A 27612-nucleotide genomic window follows, 5' to 3' on the forward strand; every position below is an offset into this window, starting at 1 on the left:
CCTTCCTCCACGCCCTTACAACCTGGTCTTTAGATAGTTAAAAGGACGGAGAGAAACATAGGCTACTTTTTATTCCAGGAAAATAATCAGTTCCCGAGGAATTTGTAAAGCACCGTTATTAACGCGAAGAAAGTGGGAAACAGCTAGTAAATAATAAATATTAAACTAGGCGTGTAGTTAAGTTATAAATATGATTATTATATCTCGCGGGATTGTATAACAAATTGCCTGACCTTTATGAATAACGCGTACAATACGCTATTCCGAAGGACGAAAGGACCTACGCAGAATGTTACCAAGGCCACCGAATTTCTAAGTACCACAAGGACTAGGTGGGTCCGTGACATATAAAAGATAAGTCCGAAATAGCTGTCCTATAGCTAGAAATATAATATTCAGAGGAGAGATAGAATATATAATATTACTAGTTTTTAATCGCGGCTCCACTCGCGTGGTAATTTGGAAAACGTTAAGAAAGTATTATGGTATTAAGAAAAAATTTATTCTATTACTAATGGATTCGTTTTCACATCCTTAGAATTAACTATTAATATTCGATAACAGTATATTTTTGTACCTGAAAGTTCACCGCGATATGTTTCTAATTTGGCGATCCTTATAAAAGTAAAAACCGGTTTCAATCCGGGATCGAAGAAACAAATATGACAACGACGCCTAGTACCTTTATTACGCCAGTACCTTGGTTATATTAAAACTAGCTTTTGCCCGCGGCTACGCTTACGTTAAGTTAAATTTTTGATTTGGTAAATTTTAATTACAAAGATTTAAAAAAATAGAAAAATTAGAACGTAAATTACTTGAAAAATCAGAAACTTTCATATAAATTTTCATCCCATATTTGATGCCCATAGAGGTGGAATTTTAAAATATGTGAAACACGTATTTTGAATCGAAAACCTAAAATAAAAGTTTCATAGAATTAACTTGAAAAATGAATTGATAAATGAAGGGTTTTATACAAACTTTTATCCCCGATTTTACCCTCTTAGGGTTGCAATTTTCAAAAATCCTTTCTTAGCGGAGTCCTACATTCTAATAACTATCTGTGTGCAAAATTTCAGCCCGATCCGTCAAGTGGTTAGACCTGCACGTTGATAGATCAGTCAGTTAGTCAGTCAGTCACCTTTGCTTTTTGTATATATAGATGTCGAAGTAACTAACTATGTAAGTAACTAAGCCTACCATCTACGAAGTTCAAGTAAATGACCAATGACCCTGATTATCTAATCTCAATATCAGTGAGAAAAAAAAAAAAAAACAAAAAAAAAAAAAAAAGCTAAAAAGTTATCAAAAAAAGCTTTAAGCGAAATTATCTTTCTAGAAACCTGTATCTAGCACTCTTTGACAATGTAAAAGTAACAATAATATACTAATACAACAGCAAAAAGTTCAGAACAAATTTAGCAAAAGATTTGTCAAAAACAAACTAACCAAACCTTGCGACTTACAAGGACCTTTGTGAACATGACTTTCTTGGGTGACGATGTTCTATTCTTATAAAAATCATAGATTATAATAATTATCTTTCTAGAAAAGGAGTATCTATGAAAATAATCATTGATCTTTTTGAAAATGTTGCAGCAATAAAATTATAAAAAATGTTTTAAATCTTACAACAAAAAGTTCTGTAAAAAGCAAAGCAAAAGAAAACTAACCATTCCTTTAATTAGATTTCGTATCTATTCCAAGTGATCATATTCTAGTCTAATCGTTTATAAAACTGTTGAGCAAAATTATCTCGAATAATATCTTGACCTTTCGATAATTGTTGAAGTAATAGGAACTTCTAACAACACAAAGTTCTGTATAAAAAAATAAAGGAAAATAAATATGAAAGACCCATTTAACCACATAATATGAAGTCATCATCATCATATTATCCCACTGTCGGCCCACTTCAGGTCACGGGTCTCCTCCTACGATCAAGGGTTTATTTAGTCCGTAGTCCATAACGCTGCCCAGTGCGGATTTGTCGTGGCGTGGTAATATGTGGTTGCTTTATATTCATGACTACCAAAAAAATTATATTTATATAATTTGGGAGCTAAGAAAATATCTTTCTGCGACGCTGCAAGATTTATGTCTATTTAAAAATTCGTACTATTTAAAGCTCGGAGAACGGATGGACGTTGGGGTCCCAAGGTGCTGAAATGGCGACTTCGCGTCCGTAAACGCAGAGGTGGACAAACGACATCAAGCGTATCGCAGGGAACTAGCGGTTCCCGCGGCATAGAATCGTGGAATTTGGAACTCCCTACAAAAGACCTATATTATTGATATGATGACATTTAAAGACTATAATATTATCATGATATTCTTAAACTTCATTGTAGTAATACTCATAGAGCCTAGAGATACTTTCGTTATTAATCTTACAGCTTAGACAGCTGTACTTATAGCACAGCCACTTTCGCGATTACTCACTGTGACGTAAAAGCCCACTTACTAATCAATCGAAAGATATAAGCACCTACCTATGAGTGAGTACTATGACAAGATCTAAGCTAGAAGAAAACCAAACCAAGGTTTTAAATAGTACTACAGCCGAGTATAAAAAACTCAATTAAAAACATCGAGCCTTTAAGGCACCTGAAACGAATTATAACATAACAACCTTTTCATAAACTGGTTCAAGACCAGTAAGTTCGCAAATTCTTTCCTAGATATAATATACGTAGTAAATACAAGCTAGGATCATAATAGCTGTTAAGTTTGTATTTTGAGCTCAGAACAATGGCATTTCAAATTATTTGAAAATATTTATACATCACTAAAGGTTAGAAAGTAACATAATTAACGCGGAATCTTTGTAAAAGATTATTATTAAGAGTTATAGATACATATTTCACCATAATCTACTTTGGAATTGCGCTTCAGTTTCCTAAAGATACTATGAAAACTGTACTTAACACAGCTTAAGAATTTTTTCAAAAAACATAGCATAATAATTTATTGTAACATATAATTATTACTTTAGTCGCGTATCACAAATATATGATTCATGAGCTGGGTTTCGCCATGGTGTGCTTGTTATATTAAAAATGCTTACCGGATTCGATCGGTGCGATGTCCGGCCCATCGCGGGGAGCGAGTATCTTCATGGTGATCGCTCCTGGTAGAACGCTACTTGACACCGACACCTTGAAGCTTTATTTTAAACGGGAACCGAAAAAACCGTGGTTTTCGATATTAACACGCAAAATTTGTTTCACCCAACAGGCTGTTGTAACTACTGCACTATTGATTGTGTTCGGAGGGTAGACGCGCAGGCGTGCTAGCGATTTCAACGCGCATGCGCTGTCCCCGTGCTTAAGGCGGATTGACGTCATTTGACAGTTGACATAAGTGGTACATACTTCCTTTGTGTCATGGCGTCCGAAATATTTGAATGGGGCGCTTTTTCCATGCCCGTTCATTTAGCATTCATACAGGTTTTGCTGGGGTAGATTCAATGTCGTTGTTGCTCTGACAGAGTGACTCTACAGTCGACGTGATTTATTTGAATTGAATATCTATTATTTAGATATGAGTATGAATAAAGCATAACATGAATGAAAAGTGTATTAAATATATAGTATCATGTTATACTATATTCACTAGTATATATCTATACCTAGTAGTGTGTAAGAACTACAATTAAAAGATTGCAAAAATATGTATAAATAATATAAGTGGAATGTAAACTAATTTAGGTCACAAATCTAAAGTTATAAAAAATTCTTTTACCCATAATTAAAATGCAAATATTTGAAAAGTTTGCTGTATACCAATTTTGGTAGCAGAGTGGAATTGTACAGTGGATTTGCTTAAAAAGCTTGTTTTAATATGCCAGCTTAATATTCTTAAAGGAATTTCTTCGGCGTTGGGTTTATTAAGTAGTATTTAAAGGGACAATGAAACTCTGAACTAACATTTGTTGTTATAAATTAATTATTTTATTGAAAATCGTAAATAAATTTACATATAATATTATTAATAAATATTACATCACGAATACATAAAGTATTTCGCGTAGCGTCAACGGAAGCGCTCTATTTAACAGATGAATGTTTGGATGTGAATGTAAAGATGTGTCTAGTAGCCAGCCAGCTCAGCGAAGGTGGAGTCCATCTCGTCAGCCAAACTCTTGTACCGGTCCTTGTTGATGCCCAACTCGTCTGTGCAACACAAATATCATTAGAACCATTCGCAGATTAAATAGATGAACGTACCACTTTGAAAGAAAAAAGAACAATTTCAGTGACTGAGAGGCTAATATAAATAAAATTAACGTTGAACTAAAATATTGATAGAAAACTGGAGTTCAGTATCTCCTTTTCAGGTAAAAATATGTGCATTTAACGCCTGGAGGCATTTCAGACTTGCTTCAAAACTGTTCGGTACTAATCTGTATTCAATAAAAATAATATTGTCGACACCATAAATCGTACATATCTAAACAAGTAAATGTATACAAATAAAGACACAAGAAATGCATTAATTAATCAATTAGGATGAAATATTATTATTAATTTTGTTAAATTAGAAATATTTTTTAAAGAATTATAATTATCGCATAAGCACGGTATAGCTTTAAAAATACATATTTTTAAATTGAAGATTTAAGATTTTAAAGAATAGAAAATACCTTGGAAGCATTGGTCCACGACGGTAGCGGCAAAGCATAAGACATATTAATCACAACACAAAAAGAGGGGCTCAAGCAAGGCTCAAGACTGCAATTTTTGAGGGTGTTTTTCTAAAATGCTGTAGGTATTAGATTAAATTCTAATCTAAATTACTTGTTTACTTTATGTAAGGTTGGCTTGCGCTTAACTAACAATCATGCCTGATAGATAGCAAGCTTTTGTCTTGAAGGAAAGATACTAGAGTTATTTGTAGCAGGAAATAAAGACGAATGGCGTTCCACGCCGTAGCACTACATATTAGGAATGGCTGATGAAAAGTTTCATGCAATTTATTATGGAAATCCACCACATTTCGGTAGTGAGGTTAAGGTTAGTTAACGAGAAGTAGAAATCATAAGTGATCCTAGTCACAAAAGATTGAAAGATGAGGGTTTGTTGGTGGTTGGAGAGTGAATAAATTAAGATGAAATTAAGTTTAAAAATAATGTTAATGTAATTTGGATTTTCTGGATAATGTTTTTGGAACTGTTGACTTAGTCTAAATGTGAGGAATCGGTTAGTATCCTGTGAGTTCGGCGAATGTGCCGTCCAAGTCATCGCATATCGCCTTGTATTTCTCCTTATCGTTGAACAGTGTGTCTGAAAATTTTGTTATTACATCAATTATGAATTAGTTTTTAAACGAACCTGTAACTGATAGAAGAGTATGAAAGAATACATTAGAATGTTTTATTATAAAGCTTTTCGGGTGCAATAAAGCTTCCCCTTGTATTATTATTATTATTATTAATTGTTAGGGTTACTGATTGAAATTCAAGTTTTTATTAGAAAGTCAGAAGTAAGTTATAAGAAAGTGTTTTTAAGTCTGTATCAGAACTATTCTCGAAATCCAAATTTATATTTATTTTGTTAAATAAATAATTTCAAGTCATAAATTATTGTATATACACCAATAGAAACAAAATCTTTTGACTTCGACTTCAAACCAATCCAAGAATAGCCTGCATGTAAGGACAAAGAAATAATTGTCTTTTATATTTTGTTATCAGTGTTAGATTGTTACCTTCAAGCCTGTCGACTTCCTTCTGCAGTTTCTTGACTGTCTTCTCGGCGTACTCAGCACGAGCCTCGGCCTCCTTCAGTTTGGTAGTGAGGGTCTTCAGCTGTTTTTTGAATTCTTCTACACGCTGGTTGGCCTTTTCTTCTGACACTTCCAGGGATTTAAGGGAGTTACCTACAACCTACAGACAAAAAAATTTTAACTTGATTGTGTAGCAACCTTTTCTGGGGGACGAGTCAGATACTCAACTGAGATGAAAACTTATTTAATTTATTAATTTTCAGATATACTATAATTCAATCTAAGTTTTAACTTACTTTCAATTCTTCTTCAAGTTCAGAGATTTTGGCATCACCAGACTTGACACGGTCTTCAGCGACTTCAAGTTCGTCTTCAACGAAGGCCAGCTTACGTGAAACCTGTTGTTTATATATAAATAGTATTAGATATGTATATATCTAAATCACTTACCTACATTACAAAAGTTTTTTTTTCTTTAGCCTTTATAAGGTCAATGTCTTTGTATGTAAAAGAAAGCCATGTCAAGTATTGGAATAACAATACGGCTGATGTTGAAATAATATTTTAATAATTTTTAAACTGTTTCTTACTTCATCAGACTTGCCGTCAGCGTCTTCAGCGAGCAGACGGGCTTCCTTCAATTGGTTTGTAAGTTGGTCCATACGCTCCTCATCTTGTTGTGCCCTGTTCTCCAATACTTTGCACATACTGAAAAATAAAAAAGATAACAATGTCAAAAAATAATCCACTTATGAATGCAACTAGGCACAGTTTATTGTATTTTGTTGGAATTTTACAGGAAAATGAAAGGGACGAATAAAAAAATGTAAGTTGTATAAAACCGATGAAAGCTTCTTAATTAAATGAAAAATAAGATGATGATGATTATTTTTTTATTGTTTTGTAATCATTAACGCAATAAAACGTAGTCTATTCTCAAAATTAAAACGAGTAACTTGAACTATCTAAATGGCTCCTGCTTTCTGATCCAGTATTGTTGGCCCGATTCCAGCTATTTTTAATAGTATTTTAATGCTGTTTCTAATTAATTTTGTAAATATCTTTCTATTTGTATCAATTACAGATGTAAGAAAGTGCCGCTATAAGCGGTGGTATTTCTTGTGTATTTCATATTGAGCAAGATCATACTAATTTCTGGCAACAAACCACCAAGGTGTAGAACTTCCTTCAGTTGTCACATACAACTTTAGCAGGTAACTTCAAAGAAAACGATCAAGTTTCCCCTTTATTGATCTCAAGAAGATAAGCTTTTTTTTTTGAAAAAATTTGAGTGAAAAACCATCGCCTACAAAACAAGCAGAGAGAAAGGCATGCAAGGAAAACGTAAAACGTAACCTACAAAGTACCACCCTGTGTCTATCAAGTAGGTGAAGGTGTGTATGCCTCACATGACTGTTATTTAACCGGCTACAACGTCCTTTACACCGGAACAGCAATGTTGCTTAGCAGAAATAAGTATGAAGGAAGAACTTCCCCGGACGAGCTCTGACATAAAAAGCTCTGCTACAATTACTAAAACATACATAAAAATCTCCATTGAAAGCTTACCGGTTGTTCTCATCAGCAGACTGTTGTGCCTCGAGCAATTTCTGTTGAGCTGTGCCAGACCTCTCCTCAGACTTCTCGAGGTCCTCCTCAATCTGTTGCACCTTCCTGTTGAGTGAGGCCACATCCGCCTCGGTGGAGGCCAGCTGCTTTTCCTTCTCCTCCAAGTCTTTGTTGGCCTGTTCGAGCTTGTTCTTGTTAACAACAAGGTCTTCTTCTACTTGGGCGAGTTTCTTTTGGAGTTCACGGACTTCCTCGTTTACCTGAAATAGATAGATAGAAAGATAGAAAGTCTTTATTGCACATACAGAAAAAAATACAAATTGAACAAAACAGATAAATAAATTTATATGCGCAAAGGCGGCCTTATCGCTTGAAGCGATCTCCTCAAGACAACCTTTGGTTGATGAAGCATGTTTAGTACGGAAAACGGGATAGTGCAACATTCAATAGACAATGAATAGAATAGATCATTAATAAATGATTATATTTGTATTGTATACCATAAAAGTACATAAAAAAATTACGAATCTACGTATACAATTTTTGGATAATAATTATTTCTACAAAATCTATTCTTGTAATCATCGGGGAAGTGGAGTCCAGTGGGTGGGATTTCGACTTCACTTTCTTGGGGCCGAGTTCGAATCCCAGTACGCACCTCTAATTTTTTTAAGTTATGTGCGTTTTAAGGAATTTAAATATCACTTCCTTCTACGGTGAAGGAAAACATCGTGAGGAAACCTGCATTCCTGAGAGTACATAACGTTCCTACATAACGTTCTCAAAGGCGTGAAGTGCAGTCCACCAATCCAGCGTGGTGGACTGCGGCCTTAACCCCACCTTAGTGTGGGAGGTGACCCGCGCCCTGTAATGGGCCGGTAATGGGTCGATATAATGTTAAATCGTCAGTAGCCTATAACAATCTACTAGCAGTAGATTGTTATAGGCCACTATAATAGGCCTCTCCCAAAGGAAGGGTTTACCTATAAACAACACGCTGGGAAAACGGGTTGGTGACCGCAGAAGATGTTAGTGTGTGCACAGAGGATGCTGCCCGTTCTGTTTTATATTTTGTCTTATGAGAATAGATTCGAGTGCTACGTTTCGAGGAATTGGTAAATCCCTGCGGATCGGAAAGCCGACCAAGATTCCTTTCCTTCTGAGGTAACAAAAGGGACCTTTCTAGGAATTCGGTAAAGCTAACAATAGGTGGGCAACATTAAAGAAATTTTGTTTTGGAAAGCCCTTTTTATTTTAATGATCCTTACGTACTTTTAAATATTGTACTATTTTAAAGGATAAAAAAATTGGTTCTATTATTCATAGAGAAAAGTTATAAAAGATATAAACGATACTAACAATAGAAACATACTTTTTAATACATTGGAATATTATACACAAAAAAATATTTCTACATAATGAAAGAAACTTAAATTTTTAAAACTATTAGACTCAATATCGGACAACCAAGTTTCACTCAACATTAAAATTTGAGATTTTTGTACAATTGAATCAATTAAATCACTGATATAAGCTCGCAGACTTTGACAATTGAAAGTGTACACTGTCAAACCTTATGGCTAACTTCAGGGTGTCGGTTTTTTTTGACGGTGCGCACGCGCATCGTAAAAATTTACTCTCATCCCATTTTCCATCCCATCCCATCTCATTTTTCCCTAACGCGCCAAAAGAAGTATAACTTCAAAAATTTCTTGAGAAGCAGCATATAAACTTTAGCCTCACCTTTTCGGCACGGAGGTTGGCATCCCTGGCCTGCTGTTCGCAGGTATCTGCCTTGTCCATGGCATTGTCCTTCTCCAGCTTCATCGCCTGCATCTTCTTCTTAATCGCGTCCATGGTGGCGGCTTTTTGGTTCTACGGTCCGGTCGAAAAAATACGCCAACTGGCCTGTAATGTAAGAAATCAAAATTAATGACTTGTTAACTTATACATCCCTGGTACTATTTGAACCAATAGTCAGATACTGCATAACTATTCCGACGTTATGTCATCTTTATTTGCAAGAGTGATTATTTATTAATATAAATAACATATTTTAGATTTCAGTACCTTAAAAGTTATGTGAGACTCTGGACGTGCTAATAGCACTTCTTCCGTAAAAATACTAGGTATAAAAAGATTGTCAGTAATATTATACAAGATGGTATTGGTTATTAAACAAATATTCAGTATCAGGCCGTGAGTAGTAGCTTTTCATAGATTGACCTAAGAAGTTTTCGGGTTTCAGCACTCTTGTTTTTATTAATTAAGCTTGATGGCATATGATGTTTTTTAAACTCATATTCATAGTATCATATACATATAGTGTGTGTGGCTAGTATTTCCTTAGCTCAAAATGAGTAGACACGTAAAGAAAACGGATTAAGGGACAGCTGAACGAGTTGTAAAGTTAATGTGTAAAGTTATTGTCGAGTTAATATGGCTACTATCAGAACGGATCTCAAAGCTCAGAAGACCTATCGACAACTGGATAGAAGGTCCCACATCGGAAGTCTAAACATTGGGAGTCACTTATCCAAGTGAGCAACCTGGCAAACGGCAAAAAACTATGGATCACAAACCTATGTGGATTTTACCTAAACCTATAAAAGAATTCCCTTAAGGGGAGTATAAAGCAAATTTAAAATCAAATTTCACCCGCGCGCCTCGTATACCCCGCTGTAGCTGTTCCGAATGCTACTCGGCAGTCACCGCCCACCGCACTCTCGGTTTTTTTGGCACAGTATGCATAAAATGATTAGATAAAACCTGAGTGCGTGCTGCCTGAATTTCATTTATACTTTTACGACAGAGCTCTGGGGATTTAAATTCGACAAACTGTGTAAAATAATTTTGCACTGTCTCCCGGTAGATTTTTTTTATCACGTAGATCATTGTCTTCGAGTAAAATTTTAGGCGACCTAACAGCGTTGAAAAACTGATGTTCTTGAAGCATGTTTATATTATAACACGTTATTTTTAACACACGAAATGTTTGGCAAACCCGTTACTAGTAGAAATCCGGTGAAAATAGTTGGTGTATTCAAGCAATTTAATTCTGTATCAGTAGCTCCGCCTTGGCCATCCGCCAGATTATCAGATGCACTGTGCGCGACAGTTAACCGTTGGTTTAATGCTCCTTATATTAACCGGTAACCTATATTCATTAAACTTTGCTTCTGTGTAATTGTGTTCTGGGTTAATGGCGATTTTTGTGTGTTAGTCGAAATTTTAGGTGAGCAGACGACATGAAACGATTCGCAGGAAGCCGCAAGCGGCACAAGATCGGAGATGAAACAAACTCTCTACAAAATAACTATGTCCAGCTGTAGCCGCCCATCGATTTATATGAGAAAGCTATAGTAGCCCAGTGGGAAGGACGTGGACTTCACTTTGAGGGGGTCGAGTTCAAATCCCAGCACGCACCTTTTTCGAAGTTACGTGCGTTTTAGGCAATTAAAATATCACTTGCTTCAACGGTGAACCTACATAAATAAAATAAAACTGTGTGTGTGATTAAATTAAACACAGTGGGGTTTAATTTCATTCCTATTAACATGTTCATTTGGACAATGACAAAACCCGTTTTATTTGTTAGTTTTTTAAATTCAAATTCAAATTCAAAAATACTTTATTCATGTAGGCCTGTCACAGGCACGCAATAAAGCGTTCGCAAACTTAAACCTAAAGCAACGAGGGTTCCTAACGCAGCCTGGTCTAAGAAGAGCCCACGACTTAGCCGGGTATTTTTTATGTTACCACCTAAAATTAAATCCGTGCTTATCTTCAAAATAGATGAACCGGGACTTACACAAGCTAGTCCCGCTAGAAACATAACCAGTCCTCTTAGTCTATTTGTATTACCTACAATTAAAAAAATATATATATCATTTTTTCCTACCTACATAATTTTATATCGCCTTATCTCACAGTACATTGCTCTAGAGTCTTATCATTATAATTCTTTATATTATTAACTATAACGATCAGCATCATCCTAAATGACATTTCACGGCTGATCACAGACCCATAAAATTCAAAATTCAAAAATATTTTATTCATGTAGACCTTATTACAGGCACTTTTGAAGCGTTCATACATTTAACATGTTACACTAATGTTAGTGATGGTGATAACTGCATTCTTTAACTTAAAACTAAAGCTAGGAGGGTTCCAAAAGCGCCCTGGTCTAAGAAGAGCCCACAACAAACTAAGCCAGGTTAAATACCTATAACTCTTCTATTGGAATTTCGATTAACCAACATGATAGATAGAGAAGAAGAAGAAGATGATAGACCTAAGCACTACCTTTGAGGAATTATGCTACTTCGATTATAAACAGATATTCCTTATACTTCTTGGTTAACAACTTACGGATATTTTCACTATGAATGTGTTCTTACACTATTTCAACAGTGTGCTTGCTCTATAATTCTTAAATATGAAGCACAGAATAAATAACAAACAGAAACCGTGTACACGACTAATATTGAAGCATCAAAAACCACTCAACTTTAGTAGTGTTCCTCGCACAGGCGGTAAGTCACTTTATTCCATTTAGCAGTCGCTAGTAATTATTTTACCTCCAATATTCTAAACGCTTACCATTAAATGGTGAAAACGGTCCCATTTTGAGATCTAGCAACATTCCGCGGGTGTTAAGTGGGTCGTGCGCGGTTTTAAACGTTTTTGGACACAATGCACTGCAAGCAATAATGAGGGAGCCTGAATGAGGGTTCTGTATGTTCTTAACTCTGTGATATGAAGCATCGTCGGCATTTTAAAGGACGTCTAATGCCGAAATAATGAATGTAGATCTCTTAAAAGGACTCTAATCACTTATAAGCCAACAACGCTCACTCTAGTGATAGGACGTTATGGTCTAGTATTAAGGATGTCGACGCCGTCCGTCGTTCCATCGTCATAGATTCGATTGGGTCAGGGTCACATTGATTGGAGGTTTACTTGCAAGAAATGGCCAGACCTGAGTAAAAAACTTAGCGTCAAAATTCAAAATTCTAATTCAAATTTTCTTTATTCATGTAGACCTATACAGGCACTTATGAAGCGTTCATACATATATGTTTACATTATTGTAAGGGGATGGTGATAACTTTGTTCACCAGCTTAAACCTAAAGCTACGAGGGTTGCAAACGCACCCTGGTCTAAAAATAGCCCACAACAAACTTAGCCGGCTATTTTTTTTTTGTTATCACCATTTCACAGTAAATTAATATGAGCTATGAAGTTAGAGCAATTCAAACCCAAGCTCTTTTATCGTTTAAGTAATCCTTAACATTATAACAGCATTTTTCTATAAGCTTACGTTTTATATAAACTTTGAACTTATTAAGACACGATTTCATCCGATTAGCTATAAAATAAAATACAATTGCCCTTGAATGAATTAGAAATTTTATGTAGCCTAGTAAACTGAACTATGAGTTTATTATTGCTTCTAATAATGCGTTGTTTCCAGTTTTAACTAGTTTAATAACACAAAAATCGTTGAAGCAGGCCAACTTGTATTGTATCAGCGTCTACAATAAATTCTAAGTGCCATTTCTCCTATGGGAGTAGAAACCTGTGCCCAGCATTTAAACACTGAAATAATGATTACAAGAATCAGTTATGCTGTATGCACAATATCCGACATCCGAACTGTGAAACAACGTAGGTGTAAACCTTATTAAAAACCCATCGGGAAGTTTACGTATGGAGAATGCGAAAATACCGTGCAGAGCCGCATGACGCGATTATATTTTTGGCCGGCCGTCAAGTGTGACCGATATTGTTAACCGAAATAAGTATTCCGACGGGAACAGCTGGTAACGTCTCCGGGATTTATTCCCGTACAAATTCCTCAAGATACTTAATTGGTGAGGACGGAGACGTGGCGTGGATATCTTATTCTTTTCATTCTTACATCAACTAAACATGGCGTTAGTCATATAAAACAACGTGGTTTTCCCAGATACGGTTTCTCAAATCCGCGTGCAGTTAACTCTTGCAAAAGCCAGAAAGCCTTCGGGTTGGTCATAAAATTGCACTTCTTTCAATAGATTTCAAATAGTCCAATTTTCTTATATTATTAAAAAGAATCAAAATTCAAAGTTCATTTATTTCAAGTAGGCTTACACTTTAAGCACTTTTTAATCGTCACGTCTGTATTTTTGTTGTGACTCTACCCGGTACCGAGATGAAAACTCAGCTCTTTTTCAACATCAACAATTTGCATTTTAACATTGATTTTTCTCTCCTGTGAGAGATGAAAGCGGAGCCGGATGCTTCCAAGCAACCTTATCATTAAGAATTTCATCAATTCTATATTAACCTCTATATAATAAATGTGTTTCAACATTATACTTCTAAACTATGGACTAAAGGTCCAAAATTATCTTAGGAATCATATAATAAAGCGTATAATCTACTATTATATTATTTTTGTACTTTCGTAAATATAAAAATATAGTATAAAACTAACGCTATTTTGAAGTCTGACCTTGTATCTATAAAAACATTGTTAGAGGTTATTTTTTTTTTCTGAGATATCTGTAATACATACTTTAAATGGGAGAAAGTAACAACTACAAAAAATACATTTCGGCCTGGAAACAACACTAACCTTAAGACGATAACGCCGCAATGCTGAATTTTCAGCGTGAAACAAACCATCGCCTTCAAAAAATGTATATTTCTTTTTATTTTGAGACTTACATAAATACAGTCGAGATTAACTCTTTTACGAAGCATCAACTAATTTGAAATGGGGACGCGAGCTTTTAAGCGCTTTCCAAGTTTCCAGAGAGTACAAACAGAGTTCATTGAACAAACTCGGTTATATAATATATGCACTCGGTAGTCTATAGTCAAATGAATAAAAAAAAACAATCGGTAATCATTCAACGCGTTTGTCAAACAACAATAAAAACTGGTAGTGTATTACGCGATCTTAAACATGTAGTTGAGGAAGTTATCGGAATATCTATAGCAATTTCAAGAATGTATTTCATTAAATTGCTATAGATAAACGGGATTCTACGATGGTATAAACTGAATTGAAGCATTCATAGTTAATATTAGTAACAATAAAACTGCAATTCCAGCACTTTTTAAAATATTCCGCTCGGTATACAGAGATAAGTAGCTCATAAAGAAAGGCTTTGTAAGTCGTTAAGCTCCAAGTCAACACTCGAACTTCTGCTTATAGGGAATTTCCGTGGTATCGGAAATAATCGGAGTTTATGAGTTTTAATATATAAGCTAGGTGCTTCCTATTAAAATAAGTTTCAGTTTTAACTAGTTATTTCTAGCGTCTCAGATTTCGAAATATGTTGTTCTTGGCCATATTAGATTATACTAAATGATTATCCACTGTACACAACTGAGATAAATTTTCCCAACACACAAAGTGACCTGTAATAAAAATTGGCAAATTGGATTGGAAAATCTTGGTTATTTATTAAAAATGCTGTATACTTAGAGACGAGAACAGAAGCAGAAGAAGAAGAAGAGACGTATATGCGTGCTTGTTATTGTTCTGGTTCTGTGATTTAAGCCACTAAAAATTGCATAAAATGAAAGTGGAAATGGTAAATTACACGGTGTCGCGTTTTTCTTTGGAACATCTTGCAATCGAATCCAGCCAAGTATAAATAAAATATAATTAATTAATTAAAAAATATTGTTCTTTGATTTGCACAAGCTCAACCCTATTGAGAATGAAAGTTTTTTTTATTTTATTTACCAAGCAGAACATGACACGAATATCATATTTTTGAACTTGAAACGATGCCAATTGTGGTTCCACTGACCCTTGAAGCTTCAATAAATTGGAATTTCTTTCTTCTTAACATATTAATAGACCTTGACACTAACAGATAAAACTTTCCACTTAGCATCATAATTCAATGAAAGAAATATTTAATTTAAGTATGTTACTTAAAACGTACATTTTATCAGTAAAAATTGATCATATAATAGAGCGCAAAACAGAATAGAAAATAACGGTTACTAAAACATTTACCTAAGCCTTAAATATTTAACCTTCACTGTATAAAATAAATATTATTTTTAGTCGAAATGTAAAAAAAATCTAATTATGCTAATGGAATCTTTTCTACAAGCTTAGAAGTAGGTCAGGTTAGGTAATTTATTTATCCATCATTAAAATCCAAGCATACATTTTCATTATCGTACATCGCTGCTCCTACAATTTAAGTGTCTTAAGCAATATGTTCAGTTTAGTGTAAATTGCAGTTTTTAAACAGCTAATCGAATAATACCTACACGAATATTTTTTTAAATTTCTCTCTAAACTCACACTCTATAATTCCTCCCTAGATTACAATATATAAAGGAAGCTAGAGCATGCATAAACAGTGTGGTATCCTTGAGCTTAGAGACGTTGAGAGCAGGCAGGAAAAACATTCCGAAGATGGGTATATAAACTGGGTGTATATACTGAAAAAGCAAGACTATCATCGCCTGTGACATACAAGTAGTTTGTAACACAATACCAAAAATATAAGATTATTATTAAAGGGCAATATATAAAAACATGATGTATGTGTGGGCGTTTTATGAGGCGTATAGTGTGACATATCATCAGTGCATTACTAAATGCGGGCCGAGAAACTGGACACCTGCGCCAGGCTGCGGACACGGCACGGGCGTCCTAATTCGACAGTAATCGGGCCACGTCTGCGTATAAATAAAAATTGTGGCGGGTTTCCACATATCGCTAAATAAATACCGATACCGACCGGCCGCAAATAGGCAGGGAGCTACACGCTATTGTCTATTTTCAGCGAGCGCTGAAACCCGAGTCACTTGGCGGCGCATTGACGCACCACACAACACATGCGCTGATGTTAACGCAACACTCAAAGCATCAGCTCGGATACGCCACTGCACTGCACTTTCACCGACACTAGCTGGGGCAGTTGGGGGTCCGGTGAGGCCGTGGGTATCCTGGCTGGCGGCACTCACCTAGCGGGCTGTTCACACGGCGGAGCGACACGCACTAAGCGCGCGCCTGCCGCCCGCCCTGCGCTCGCGCCGCCCACCCGCACTATTTTCGGTGCCAAAAATCCAGGATTCCGATCCGCCATCGTAATCCCGTTGCGCTCTCACTCCCACATCGCTGTCCACATATTCCGCGCGGCATTAATGTAAACCATAGGTTAGGTCCCCTGGAACTTATAAACACGGCGGCGATGGTATTCGGCCTTTTTTATACGCACTTGCATCTGCTAGAAGCTCTACATGTCTATGTAACTACAGCCCAAGTCATCTGTCAGTATAGGCCACGATTGCCTAAGGCCTAACGTAAAGATTGGTTAAGATTTTTTGAGGTGGCAGACTAATCGCTGAATCAACGCTGGAACAACTTTTGTCAAATTATTAATTATACAATTATTTTAACGACCTTCCACTCCCGTGTGCGAAACTTGTGAATTTATATAATTTCAGAATTTTCCTTGGTCCGGTCTGATAAGAGGTTTACCACCCTAAGTAATCACTTAGGGTGGTAAACCTCGCATCGCACCGGAACGCTAAATCTAGCGTTCCGGTGCGATGTCGCGTAGAAACCAAATAGTGGATTGGTTTTATATAAGAGCCATTCCTCTAACAGATTAATCATCAAAGTCAAATCCAATATTTCCTTATTCAAATAGGCACATAGATGGCACTTTTACCAATAGGTGAGATTGTAGAAAAGGGCTAACTTGTAGTGGAATAAAAAAAACTTATATATGAATGAATTTCCCAAAAGGTGAAAGGCTTTGATTTTAATATCATAAGTATAGAGTCAAACCCGAAGAAAAACACGCTTCGTTGGTCTAGTTGTTAGCATGTTACACTCCAGATATGGTGGCCCTAGGTTCGATTTCGGGCTATTAATAGAAAATTATTGTTTTTTTTCGTTAAAAAATTCTCAGTACCAGACCGATGCTAGTTAATTGGTGCTATACAACCTCATGTATCTCGCAGAACACTTTTAGCCATCCATTACTATCCCTAACATGAGATAATTCTCGTTAAAGCACGCCATCCCACATTAGACCTGTTTGTTGGGTCAATGCTCTATAACCAACTCTTCTATGAGGCATATATATTTTATTGACATTGAAAGGAATAGGATGATGGTCACATGCAAACTTAAAGAAAACGAAGTAGCTTCTTACAACGTAAATAAAAATTCTTAAGAAATTTCATACATCGCTGCTTTCTTATTTACGAAACTTCTGAGTTAAGTTTGTCGAAACTAAGTTTGTTGTGAGTTCCTTTTTAGACCAGAGCTCGTTTGGAACCCTCGTAGCTTTAGTATTAAGTTTACGAATGAAGCTATCGCCACCTAGCCATCAAAATACCATCTATGGCAGTGGCGTGCATAGAGGGTATGCACAGGATATGCAGATGATATAAAATAAAGAAAATATCCAATTCGAGTTATAATAATCTTAAAGATAGGCATTGTAAGAGCCTATACCAAGCCTACCCTTAAGTATTTATAAGTCGTACTGGAGATTTTCTTCATTTTATAACATCTGCATACCTTGTGCAGGGTATGCGCAAGGTATGCAGATGATTTGCACGCCACATATCTGCGTGCCTATTTAAATAAAGAATACTTACACATTTTTATGTAATGTCTTTACCTAATCATTAAAATATACCATCTATTTGAATAAAGAAATACTGGAGTTTGACTTATTTACAGAACTGCTACGAAGAAAGACGTTTGGATAGAATACCTACTGTATTCTTCGTAGCGATGGCCAAGAAAAAATCGCTTAAATTCGCTTAAGCTGTCGTGCCTCAACTTTAACCTTTACCTTTTCTCTAGCCTCCGACCAAATATTACTTTTAAATGAAATTTCTTTGGCGAGATTTTTTAGGTTAACGTCACAGATTGCATGTTTATAGAACCTAAATATCCGATGACGCAACCTCTACAGTTTTTTCGCTCGGGTGGCTACGTAAGCAGTTTATTTTGATGCCTGTCTGGTTACTTCGCTTGTTCACATATCTCTTTTTTTACTTAGCTTTACAATATTAGGCTGTCAATTTTGTATTCTTATGTCGATCTTAAAAACAAACTAATAAACTGAATTCAAAGAAAATTATAATCCGAAAATGTATCCGTAGATTTACCGAATCGGTTCATGAAAAACGATGTATGTTCCTTTAGGAACAAAGGGGTTTTCCACGGTAGACCGTGGAATAAAAACTAAAAAAAATGATAATCGTGATGATAATGGGACCATAGAAGTAAGAACATACAGAAAACTCAATAAGCCACTTTTGCATGCAGTGCATTGTGTCCAAAAACAGGTCAGTCCAAGAACTCACTTCACACCAGCGGAATGTTGCTAGCTCACGAAAATTCCCATTTTCCCCATTTTATACGTTTAGAACATTAGAGGTAAATTATTTCTGTCTACTGCTAAAGAATGAAGTGACTATGACTATAACTGGAGTGGTTTATGATGCTTCAATATAAGTCGTGTACACGGTTTCCGTATGTTCTTTATTCTGTGGATGGGACATAGGAACTGCAGAAAAAAAAAATCTTTTATTTTGTAGAAACGTATGTATATTTATCGGAATGTATTCAATTGAAGAATAAACATTTATCCAAGTCACACACGTCATAGATAAAAAGCTTAATAGTAAACAAATCAAGGAGTCATAGATAAATAAGTAAGGGTTTCAGAATATTGTTAGTACAAAGCTTCACTTACGTAGGTATACAAAATAGGTATCTTATGCAGTTCTCAATAAAGTACCTTCATCTAATTTAACAAACCCGATAGAAATTAAACAACTGTATCATTATGTACCCAAGTCAATTAAGATATCATTCTTTTTTTAAATATCATCGCGGGCAGATGTGAAACATCGACACTATTTTGAATTGATAATATAGTTTAATTAAGAATATTTCCTTAAACTTACCATTGATGTTACTATAAAATCACTAGCCACGCAAACAGTCTGTCTGTCTGCCGGTCTGTATGTCAGTCTTTCTGCCAGTCTATTTTCCAGTCTGTCTGTCTGTCAGTCTGTCTACGAGTCTGTCTGTCTGTCTGTCTGAAATATTTCGAATAAATACACTTGCTAAGGATAAGTAGATATGTGATAGAGGGCAGTAGGTGGCTTCTTCGATTTCGAAGTGTTTAGAAATGTTTTAAAATCCAAATTGCAAATCGGCGATGTTAAAGAAATACAACAAAAGCTCTTAAAATTACACAAAGGTTTTGATACAGTTGCTTAATTTCCGTCACTATAAAATGATGTAGAAAATCTACTTTACACTTTTTCAAATCATCAGTACAAAATTTATTTCTCTTAACATAAGTTGATATAGATTTAACGCCTAATCTGTTTGCACAAAACTGGATGGGAAGCCATTTTGCACCATGGACTTCCAAAGGAAAAATTTGGTGCCAATTTTGTGTCACTAAAAGTAATACTTACTGTCATATTTACGTCATGTTTGTCGTAAAATATATTATTGTTAGACTTGACAGTTTAATTTAGTTAGTGAAATTTAAGTACGACAAAATTTGCGTCCTTAGACGTAGTCGTATTTAAATCCATTAATTATATACCATCAGTTTTGTGCACCAGAACTGGTTTTTAAGCACATAGCTCTTTAGAGTATGAATTAAAAAAACTTTTTTATTTTACTATTCATTTGAATATCGTACCTAAACATACAGTTGACAGTAAATAACACAGAAAATTAAGAATCAGCGTCATTAATCACATTGAAGTGTTAATTCACCAAATATAACGGCAGTGTTTACGAAAAAAATACATCAATGTATATAGAGTTTTCTTATACAATATGTTTCTTTATAAGTATTCATATAATATTATGTATTTTTTTGCACAACTTTTTTTCATCACACACCTGTTTTATTAAATTATTTTGCAATGCTTTTGAGCCCCAGCTTATTTTTTACTAATCTTCTAGACTAGTTTATATAAATTGCGACATAAAAACAGGCAAAGAAAAACATCACACAGCCTATTCTGATATTAACGTCAAGTAGCATCAGTATTTTGTCAAGCTTTCAAGGCACGAAAGTGTATGCGTCAAGATTTGATTAAAACATTTATTTGATTATTGTATTGCAGTCAAATCAATTGCTGCAGCATCTTTAAAAAGTTACCTATATTAGATTTCATAAACACGCTGCTTTAAATGTTTAAAAAAATAATAGACAAGATAATCAAAATTTTCCGTGCACTGCGCAAATTAAACAAAAGCCATTTTCCCACCATTTTATAGCTTTGAAAAAAGGCGGGCAAAAGCGGTTTCCCGCCACTTCAGTTATTCAAAATGGCGGATCGAATTTTCCTCAGGAATAACGTAAGTTTAATAACCTGAAAGATCGGCGAACGTCTGGTCGACTTCTTCCACGATGACTTTGTATTTACTTCTTTCTTCGACGACTTCATCTGTCAAAATATTAGTACAAAGACATGTTAGTAGAGAAGTTAGTAGGCCATTTGTAGAGTGACTACACACAGACAGACTTGACGTTTCAAAGGTGCTTATATTAGGCTTACTTGAAATAAATTAATTTCGATTTTTTTAATTTTATTTTTAACTAGCGTACCCAGCCCGCTTCGCCGGGCTAAATTTTGCTTCATTTTATTTAAATAATAAACTTACATCATTAAATTTTTAATTTAAGTCTCATAATATATTAAATCATTTATTTATCTCCGTATTCATTCTCTTCTATTCTCTTCTCGAGCGGGTGAATATCATTATCTACACCCATGTACACCCAACAATAGAATATCATCATAGTAAATAATAGCTGTATTTGACAGTTTGACAGTTCAAAAATAGGAGTGCTCCGATCGTCACCAAACTTTACAGGATTACTCGCCAGGTCAATCCGGAGATTCTCTGAAAGTTTCATTAAAATCGGTCCAGCCGTTTCCGAGCCTATACGGAACATACATACACTTTCTCTTTTATATATATAGAAGATTCACCTGGGATCGGTCATCGGTGATTACCTCAGGTACGAGAAATGGAATATCATATCATTTAAGTAATTAGGTAGTAGATACCTACTACTCGAACCCGAAATTAGTACTACTATTATTAAAAACTTTTGTCAGATTGTTTTTGTCTCCAATTGATTGGCGCCATTTTGGCGCTGTAAGTTGTGAACCTATAATACGAGTGTTCAAGGAACTAAAATTTGGATTACCAAAAACACTGTTTTGCATAAATACTAGAGTACTCAGCATGTCGAATGTTGCGATTCAAAAGGGGACAATATTTATATCATCATCATCATCATCATCATATCACCCCATTACCGGCCCACTACAGGACACGGGTCTCCTCCCACAATGAGAAGGGGTTAATGCCGTAGTCCACCACGCTGGCCAAGTGCGGGTAGGTAGATATATATAATATAATTTATTCAAATATAATATTATGCAATAGGTAGGTATCTAAGTTTGAAGTCGTTTGTATATTTACAATTTGACAGGTAGATAACACAAAGGTACGATTATGAATTTGCAATGATTACGTATATTATTATATATTTCTTGAATATAGTTCAACGGGTACATACCACGATAATATTTTGGATTTGTCGATATTAGAGTCCCGTCGTGACCACGATCCATGCAACTTGGTCGAAATATCTACAAATCCAAAATATTATCGTGGTATGTACCTACCCGTTAAAGTATGGTTAAGAAATGTTGATTAACCACGATAATCTTCGTTTAGAATCTTTAATTATATTATATACTAGCTGTTGCCCGCGACTTCGTCTGCGTTTGATTTTGTTTTTGGATGTGGGATTAAATTTAGTTGTAGTTCTAAAAAAAATTAAAGTATTCAGTATCGCTAAGCTTTAAATGAGGGGTTTTCTGCCGTCCGCTGAGGAGTTCTGTCCTCTATCTCCAACCACAAGTTGGGCAAAATTGAACACATATTTTAACCTCTATAGCACAAAAATAATTATTTAAATCAGTTATAATTTTTCGGAGTTACGGTGTAAAATCGTCGAATACTTTAATCCCTCTCCCAAAGGAACCGAGCTTAATGTCGGGATATAAAGTATCCTATATTACTACTAACACTTCCAAGAATATGTGTACAAAGTTTCATGAGGATCGGTTGAGTAGTTTTTGCGTGAAAGCGTAACAAACAAACTTACATTGACATTTATAATATTAGTAGGGATTTAACAACCATTTTATAGCTCCGTCATAAAGGCGCAACTTATGGTTGGCATTGTCGTTGGGGATTTGTGGAATAACCCGACTTATTTACCTATCAACATCACCTAGTGTGCGCAAAGTAGCAGGACCTTATTATATTGAAGAAGAACGCTGTAGGGATAAGTTTAGGTTTCCCCCTCACAATACCGCGTTCTTTAACAAAAGTGTCTGTGTGATGGCTATACAAATATATAATAACTTACCAAAGATCGTAAGGGAAAATAATTTAATTAATTTCAAAAAAGAGTGTTTTAAATTTTTAGTTAACAATACATTTTATAATATTAATGAATTTTATAATTAGTTTAAATATGACACTTAATGTACTAGTTCTAAATAATTAACTTTAGTCTGTAAAATATAATACCTACACTGTAATTGTTGCACGCCCAAAGAGGCAATATACATTGGGACTTCATACTTATAATTCTATCCAACCTGACCTGTAATATGCAATAAATGAATTTGAATTTGAAATTTGAATTTGAGCAATTCTTCTGTATATATATATATATATATATATCATCGGAATATCGGAATCGGCTCCAACGATTTTCATGAGATTTAGTATACAGGGGGTTTCGGTGGCAATAGATCGATTTAGCTAGGATTCATTGTTAGAAAATATAACTTTATTCGTGTTTTCCGGTAATAACCGATTTGGTGCAGACGAAGTTGCACGGTCAGCTACTTTTTATTAAAAGTGTTATTACCTACATTTGGAGGAATTATCAAATTTCTAAATTAACAGTCTCTATAAGACTGATAAAAAGACATATATTAATTCCGGAACGGTACAGCTTAGCTCGTAAAGCGCTCCGGAAGGCTAGCATGGGCAGGAGACAATTATCTCCCCGGGGAAAGGATACAAATGTATCTCCTCCTACAGCTATATCAGAGCACTGGCGAACAAGTTAAAATAATATCCAAATAATATATATGTGTAATAATAAACTGGGATAAACTTCTCCTACTCAATGTTTCCGTGTTTTAGCAGGAGAACACGTTAATTTTATCCCTTGCCAGGGGATACAATCGGGGGATATAATTTTTGTATTTGCCTGTGCTAGCCTAGCAGGCCGCAATTGCCAAGGGGTCCCTCTCGGTTCCGAAATTTAAATATGCAATTTAAACTTCTAAAGTATTTACTTTGTAAATGAAAGAATTACCTGCAAACTTCTTAGCAAAACAGCCTTTTATAGGTTATTGGATAGAATCAGACGTTACTTTGCGGAAATCCATAATATATTATGAAAATTAAGCTTAATTTGCTATACCTACTCCGCGAACAGCAGGATAATCTGTATGGTGTCATTTATAATTGTTGTTAAGATCAACAATTATTCATTGTAGAGTCAACATCTCCTGAGGATGCTCCGGTTTCGGAGCGAAACGTGCGTAGAGGGTACTAGCCGAGGATCTGTTTGGTGTGGAGTATACGAATTGAAGAGATTATAAATTACACCATACAGATTCTCCTACTGTTTGCGGAGTATAGCAAATTAAGCTTAATTTTCATAATAGCCGTTTCGTGCATTGCCTTATAAATACAATTTGTGTTATATAATTTAACTGAGTGCACGAAGCAAAGAAATGAAGCAACTAAGTACATAAATCAAACAACTACTCGCAAAATAAATTGTAATTACTATAACTATAGGTGCAGTACGTGTCCAAGAAAGTTGAAAAACGGGACGTCAGGCTGGACTAAAGTATATTACATTATTACTCGATTTTACTTAAAAATAACCGTGACGTTGTCGTTAACGTAAATCAGTCATATTAAACGGACGTCATAATTTTTGTCAAATGTTTTACGTAACGTTATGTTGGCTTGACTAAATTCACTAAATAAACTAAACTCTGGTTTCACGCTTTTGTATGTTTATCGTTTATTTTAAAATTACCCTCCTCAGCTACCCTGTTTAGTCGACTACATTTAGTTGACGTGGAAGATACTAATGGCAAATTTTGTATGGATATATGACAAGGGGCCAATGGTTAAAAGTCCCGGGGCCAAATCCCAAATCCAAGTAGGCACCTTCAGGAGGCCTTTGAAAAATCTTTTTCACTCCACATGCTCTTAAAGACGTAGTTTAGGCTATGTGACGGCGGACTAAAAATCAATTTTATGCACCGAAAATAGTAGGTATATAATAAAATACGCCCAAGTATTATAATATATACCTACTATTTTCGGTAAAACGAAGACATTAGACAAGACGTGTCGTACAATCAATTGTTTATTTGATTTTAGAACGCATCCTTTATTCTCATTTCTAGGGGAATTTCCGCAAAAAACAAAAACCCTACATTATAGATTGTTTTTGGGATTGATGGTTATGAATACCAAATTGAAGCGCCAATTCCAAGTGTCGCCCCGGTTTGGTAATTCGCAGATTCGCTGCTGCTGATAAGCAATGGTCAGAACATTTCTCAACATTCGTAACGAAAACTGTAATTAGAGGATTTCAAATAAAATAAAAAACGTTTTTATATTAATAAATTATATTTTTATTTTAAAATAAATTGAAAATAAATACCGCCATCAAAGTAGATGTAATACTTTAAGTTAGGAGTATTAAATATAAATTAAAATACGTCTATACATAGCGAGTGCGGGTGGATCTTAGCCGGCGCAACAATAGTCCGAGGAACGTGGCGAAGGTCCAGCTTATTCCTTGAGGATGAGCTCGACGAATGCGGTGTCCAGATCATCACCGATGTCCTTGTACTTCTCCTTCTCGGCGACAAGTTCGTCTGGACATTCACAACAGATTAATGCAATTCGAAAACAAATAATTACTTTGGGAACTAATGGGTTCACTATCAGGCTCCTCACTGACAAGAGGTGAGATCTTTGAATTAAAATGCATTCATATAAATGTATTTGATCTGCAGATATAGAACGACGTTGCCAATGCTATCAAAAAACTCTCGGAAAAATTTAAAAGAGAGAAAATAAGTAATTTTCAATACATTTTTGTAATTTGAAAACTATATTTATTTTGGGAACTAATTAGCCTCCTTACTGACAAGAGGCGAGATCTTTAAATTAAAGTGTATTCATGTAAAATGTATTTATTCTGCAGACACAGAGTGACGTTGCCAAATGCCAATGTTGTGTCAAACTCTCAGGAAAAATACCAAGAATAATTTTGAAGGGGGTATTTCTTGTCCTTGAGACAAATCGCCATTGGAAAATTATTTTTTGACATGTGGCACTAAATACAGCCCTTTTGGATTCAACCCAAAGGAAATATTATTTCATTGTAAAGACGGGCACAACATCTTCAAATCCAGTTTGATGGCATATTCATGATAAATCTTGTATCGGAATTTAATCGTCAATAATTAATTGTGCAGAGTTTTAATTTAAAAAAAACGAAAAAGTATGACCACATTCTTTTGTATTTCCGTAATTTAAAAAATACCGTATCTCACAAAAACTCTTACAAGTCAAGTTTTGAAGCTCAGAATTAGGTTTAGCGTCATATTTAAGAAATTGTGTAATATATATAGTAAAGTACAAAAAAAATGCTTACATGTTGCCATCCTGGTTATTCCGAAGCCATGCGTCGGATCTCTCTTTATTTAAGCCTTAAGTTTTGCTTTAAAACGGATCGATGACACTTTCAAATACATGCAGAAAGCGTTGACTATCGAGGTTTGTTGGGTATTATGAAAGATAGAAATGTGATGGGATATTTTTACTGGTCCGTATTAAATGCACATGAAAAGCGTGAGACGTAAAGCGTTATTCGGCGACTGTGTTCAATGGCAGCGCGGGCATCGCTCGCAGCCACGCGCGACTGCCGTCGAAATGCCCAGCTCCTTGAAAGCCACCTCCAGCTCCGCGTCGATATTTTGATATAGCTCCTTGCCGGCGATCAGATCGTCTGCGAAGGCCGGCCAGGTCAGTAGCCTCACTCTTATTAGTCCATTAAAACACGCATGCTTTTTGAAATGAGTATCACTAAATTTAAGGGTGCCAATTAAACGCTATTCCACCAGCTAAGATTTTTTTGCGATTTATTTACATGACAAAAAAATATTTATTTTTTCTATATGATTTGGTATTTGTTAAAGGAACAGGAGGGGGGCGCGTAAATGTACTGGAGGGTTAAGATTATTCTGCGGGGGCGGGGGCGGGTTCGGCGGGGGGTGCTTCAGCAGGGGGTGCTTCAGCAGGGGGTGCTTCAGCAGGCGGTGCCTCGGCAGGGGGTGCTTCAGCAGGGGGTGCCTCGGCAGGGGGTGCATCGGCAGGAGCGGGGGCTGGTTCGGGTGCAGGTTCCGCTGGAGGAGGGGTGGGCTCTTTCGGTGGGGGTGGGGGAGGAGGGGTAGGTTCCTTTGGCGGCGGTGGAGGTGGGCTGGGCTCCTTGGGCGGTGGCTGATTCATCTTCTTCTCTGCCCGCCGCTTGGCCAGCTCTCTTTGCTTGTCCGTCATTTCGATGCCCGGGATGAGTTCCACGACAGTGAGGTCGATGTCATCGCCGATGTCATTGTACCTCTCCTTTTCGTTGATCAGGTCATCTGTAGCAGGCAGGAGCGTGAGCTCGACTCGAAGTGAGGGTTCATGCGTCAACGTCCATGCCGAGCTACTTCTCTAACGGGGTTTCGGGGCAGTCTTCCAGGGCGGCCCGTGTGCACGTGGGCCATGCGGTAATTCCATGCTTCGTTAGGTAAGGTTCATTGGATCCTTCCATGCTTCGCTATTTCGAATAACGATTTAAGTCAGGAGTTTCCTCGTGGCGCAAAACATACTTTAGCATGCGTTAGCACTGTATTGAACTTGGTACTTGGTTACAACACCACGGGGTTTTCAGATTTTCATGACCCGTGCTTCATTCATCGGATGATATTTACAATTTTAAATGACTGTCTAGTATTTTGAACTTTATTAAATTGATTTTTTTTTATTAATTTTGTGTATAGTTTTGTAATATAGCTGGTGGAATCATTAGTTTTAAGGACGAAAGGTTCATTCGGATTAGTAAAAAAGACAACAGGTTAAAAATAATAATATAATATAT

The 27612-nt window shown here is 35.8% G+C and overlaps 3 protein-coding genes across 14 annotated transcripts in view; all 3 read right to left on the reverse strand.

Moving 5' to 3' along the window:
- Nucleotides 1-3244, reverse strand: part of LOC120632655 (synaptotagmin-4) — a 56234-nt gene extending 52990 nt beyond the window's left edge. The window contains exon 1 of the mRNA XM_039902602.1: nt 3071-3244. Within this exon, the coding sequence (XP_039758536.1) occupies nt 3071-3122 (52 nt within the window). The 5' untranslated portion in view covers nt 3123-3244. The remainder of the gene's footprint in view (nt 1-3070) is intronic.
- Nucleotides 3245-3948: 704 nt separating this feature from the next.
- Nucleotides 3949-16354, reverse strand: LOC120632647 (tropomyosin-1). 2 transcript variants are annotated; one of them, XM_039902596.1, is made up of 7 exons: nt 16292-16354; nt 9043-9207; nt 7300-7559; nt 6321-6438; nt 6027-6128; nt 5713-5890; nt 3949-4178 (listed from the first exon to the last, which is right to left on the reverse strand). In XM_039902596.1, exons 2-7 carry the CDS (start codon nt 9154-9156, stop codon nt 4096-4098), a joined length of 855 nt encoding a protein of 284 aa, XP_039758530.1. In that variant the 5' UTR covers nt 9157-9207; nt 16292-16354; the 3' UTR covers nt 3949-4095. The 2 variants fall into 2 exon arrangements, with proteins under 2 accessions (XP_039758530.1, XP_039758529.1); XM_039902595.1 differs by lacking the exon at nt 3949-4178 and adding an exon at nt 5055-5288.
- Nucleotides 16355-25058: 8704 nt separating this feature from the next.
- LOC120632546 (tropomyosin-2) overlaps nt 25059-27612 on the reverse strand; it is a 37980-nt gene continuing 35426 nt past the window's right edge. For 2 of the 11 annotated variants that reach the window (XM_039902398.1, XM_039902403.1), the window contains one exon: nt 25073-25339. In XM_039902398.1, the coding sequence (XP_039758332.1) occupies nt 25254-25339 (86 nt within the window). In that variant the 3' untranslated portion in view covers nt 25073-25253. Of the gene's footprint in view, nt 25340-26013; nt 27113-27612 lie in introns of those variants that run through there. The other 9 variants (XM_039902388.1, XM_039902387.1, XM_039902385.1 and 6 more) reach the window with 9 other exon arrangements.

Source organism: Pararge aegeria, chromosome 20 (assembly GCF_905163445.1).
Source record: "Pararge aegeria chromosome 20, ilParAegt1.1, whole genome shotgun sequence".
Lineage (NCBI taxonomy): Eukaryota > Metazoa > Arthropoda > Insecta > Lepidoptera > Nymphalidae > Pararge > Pararge aegeria.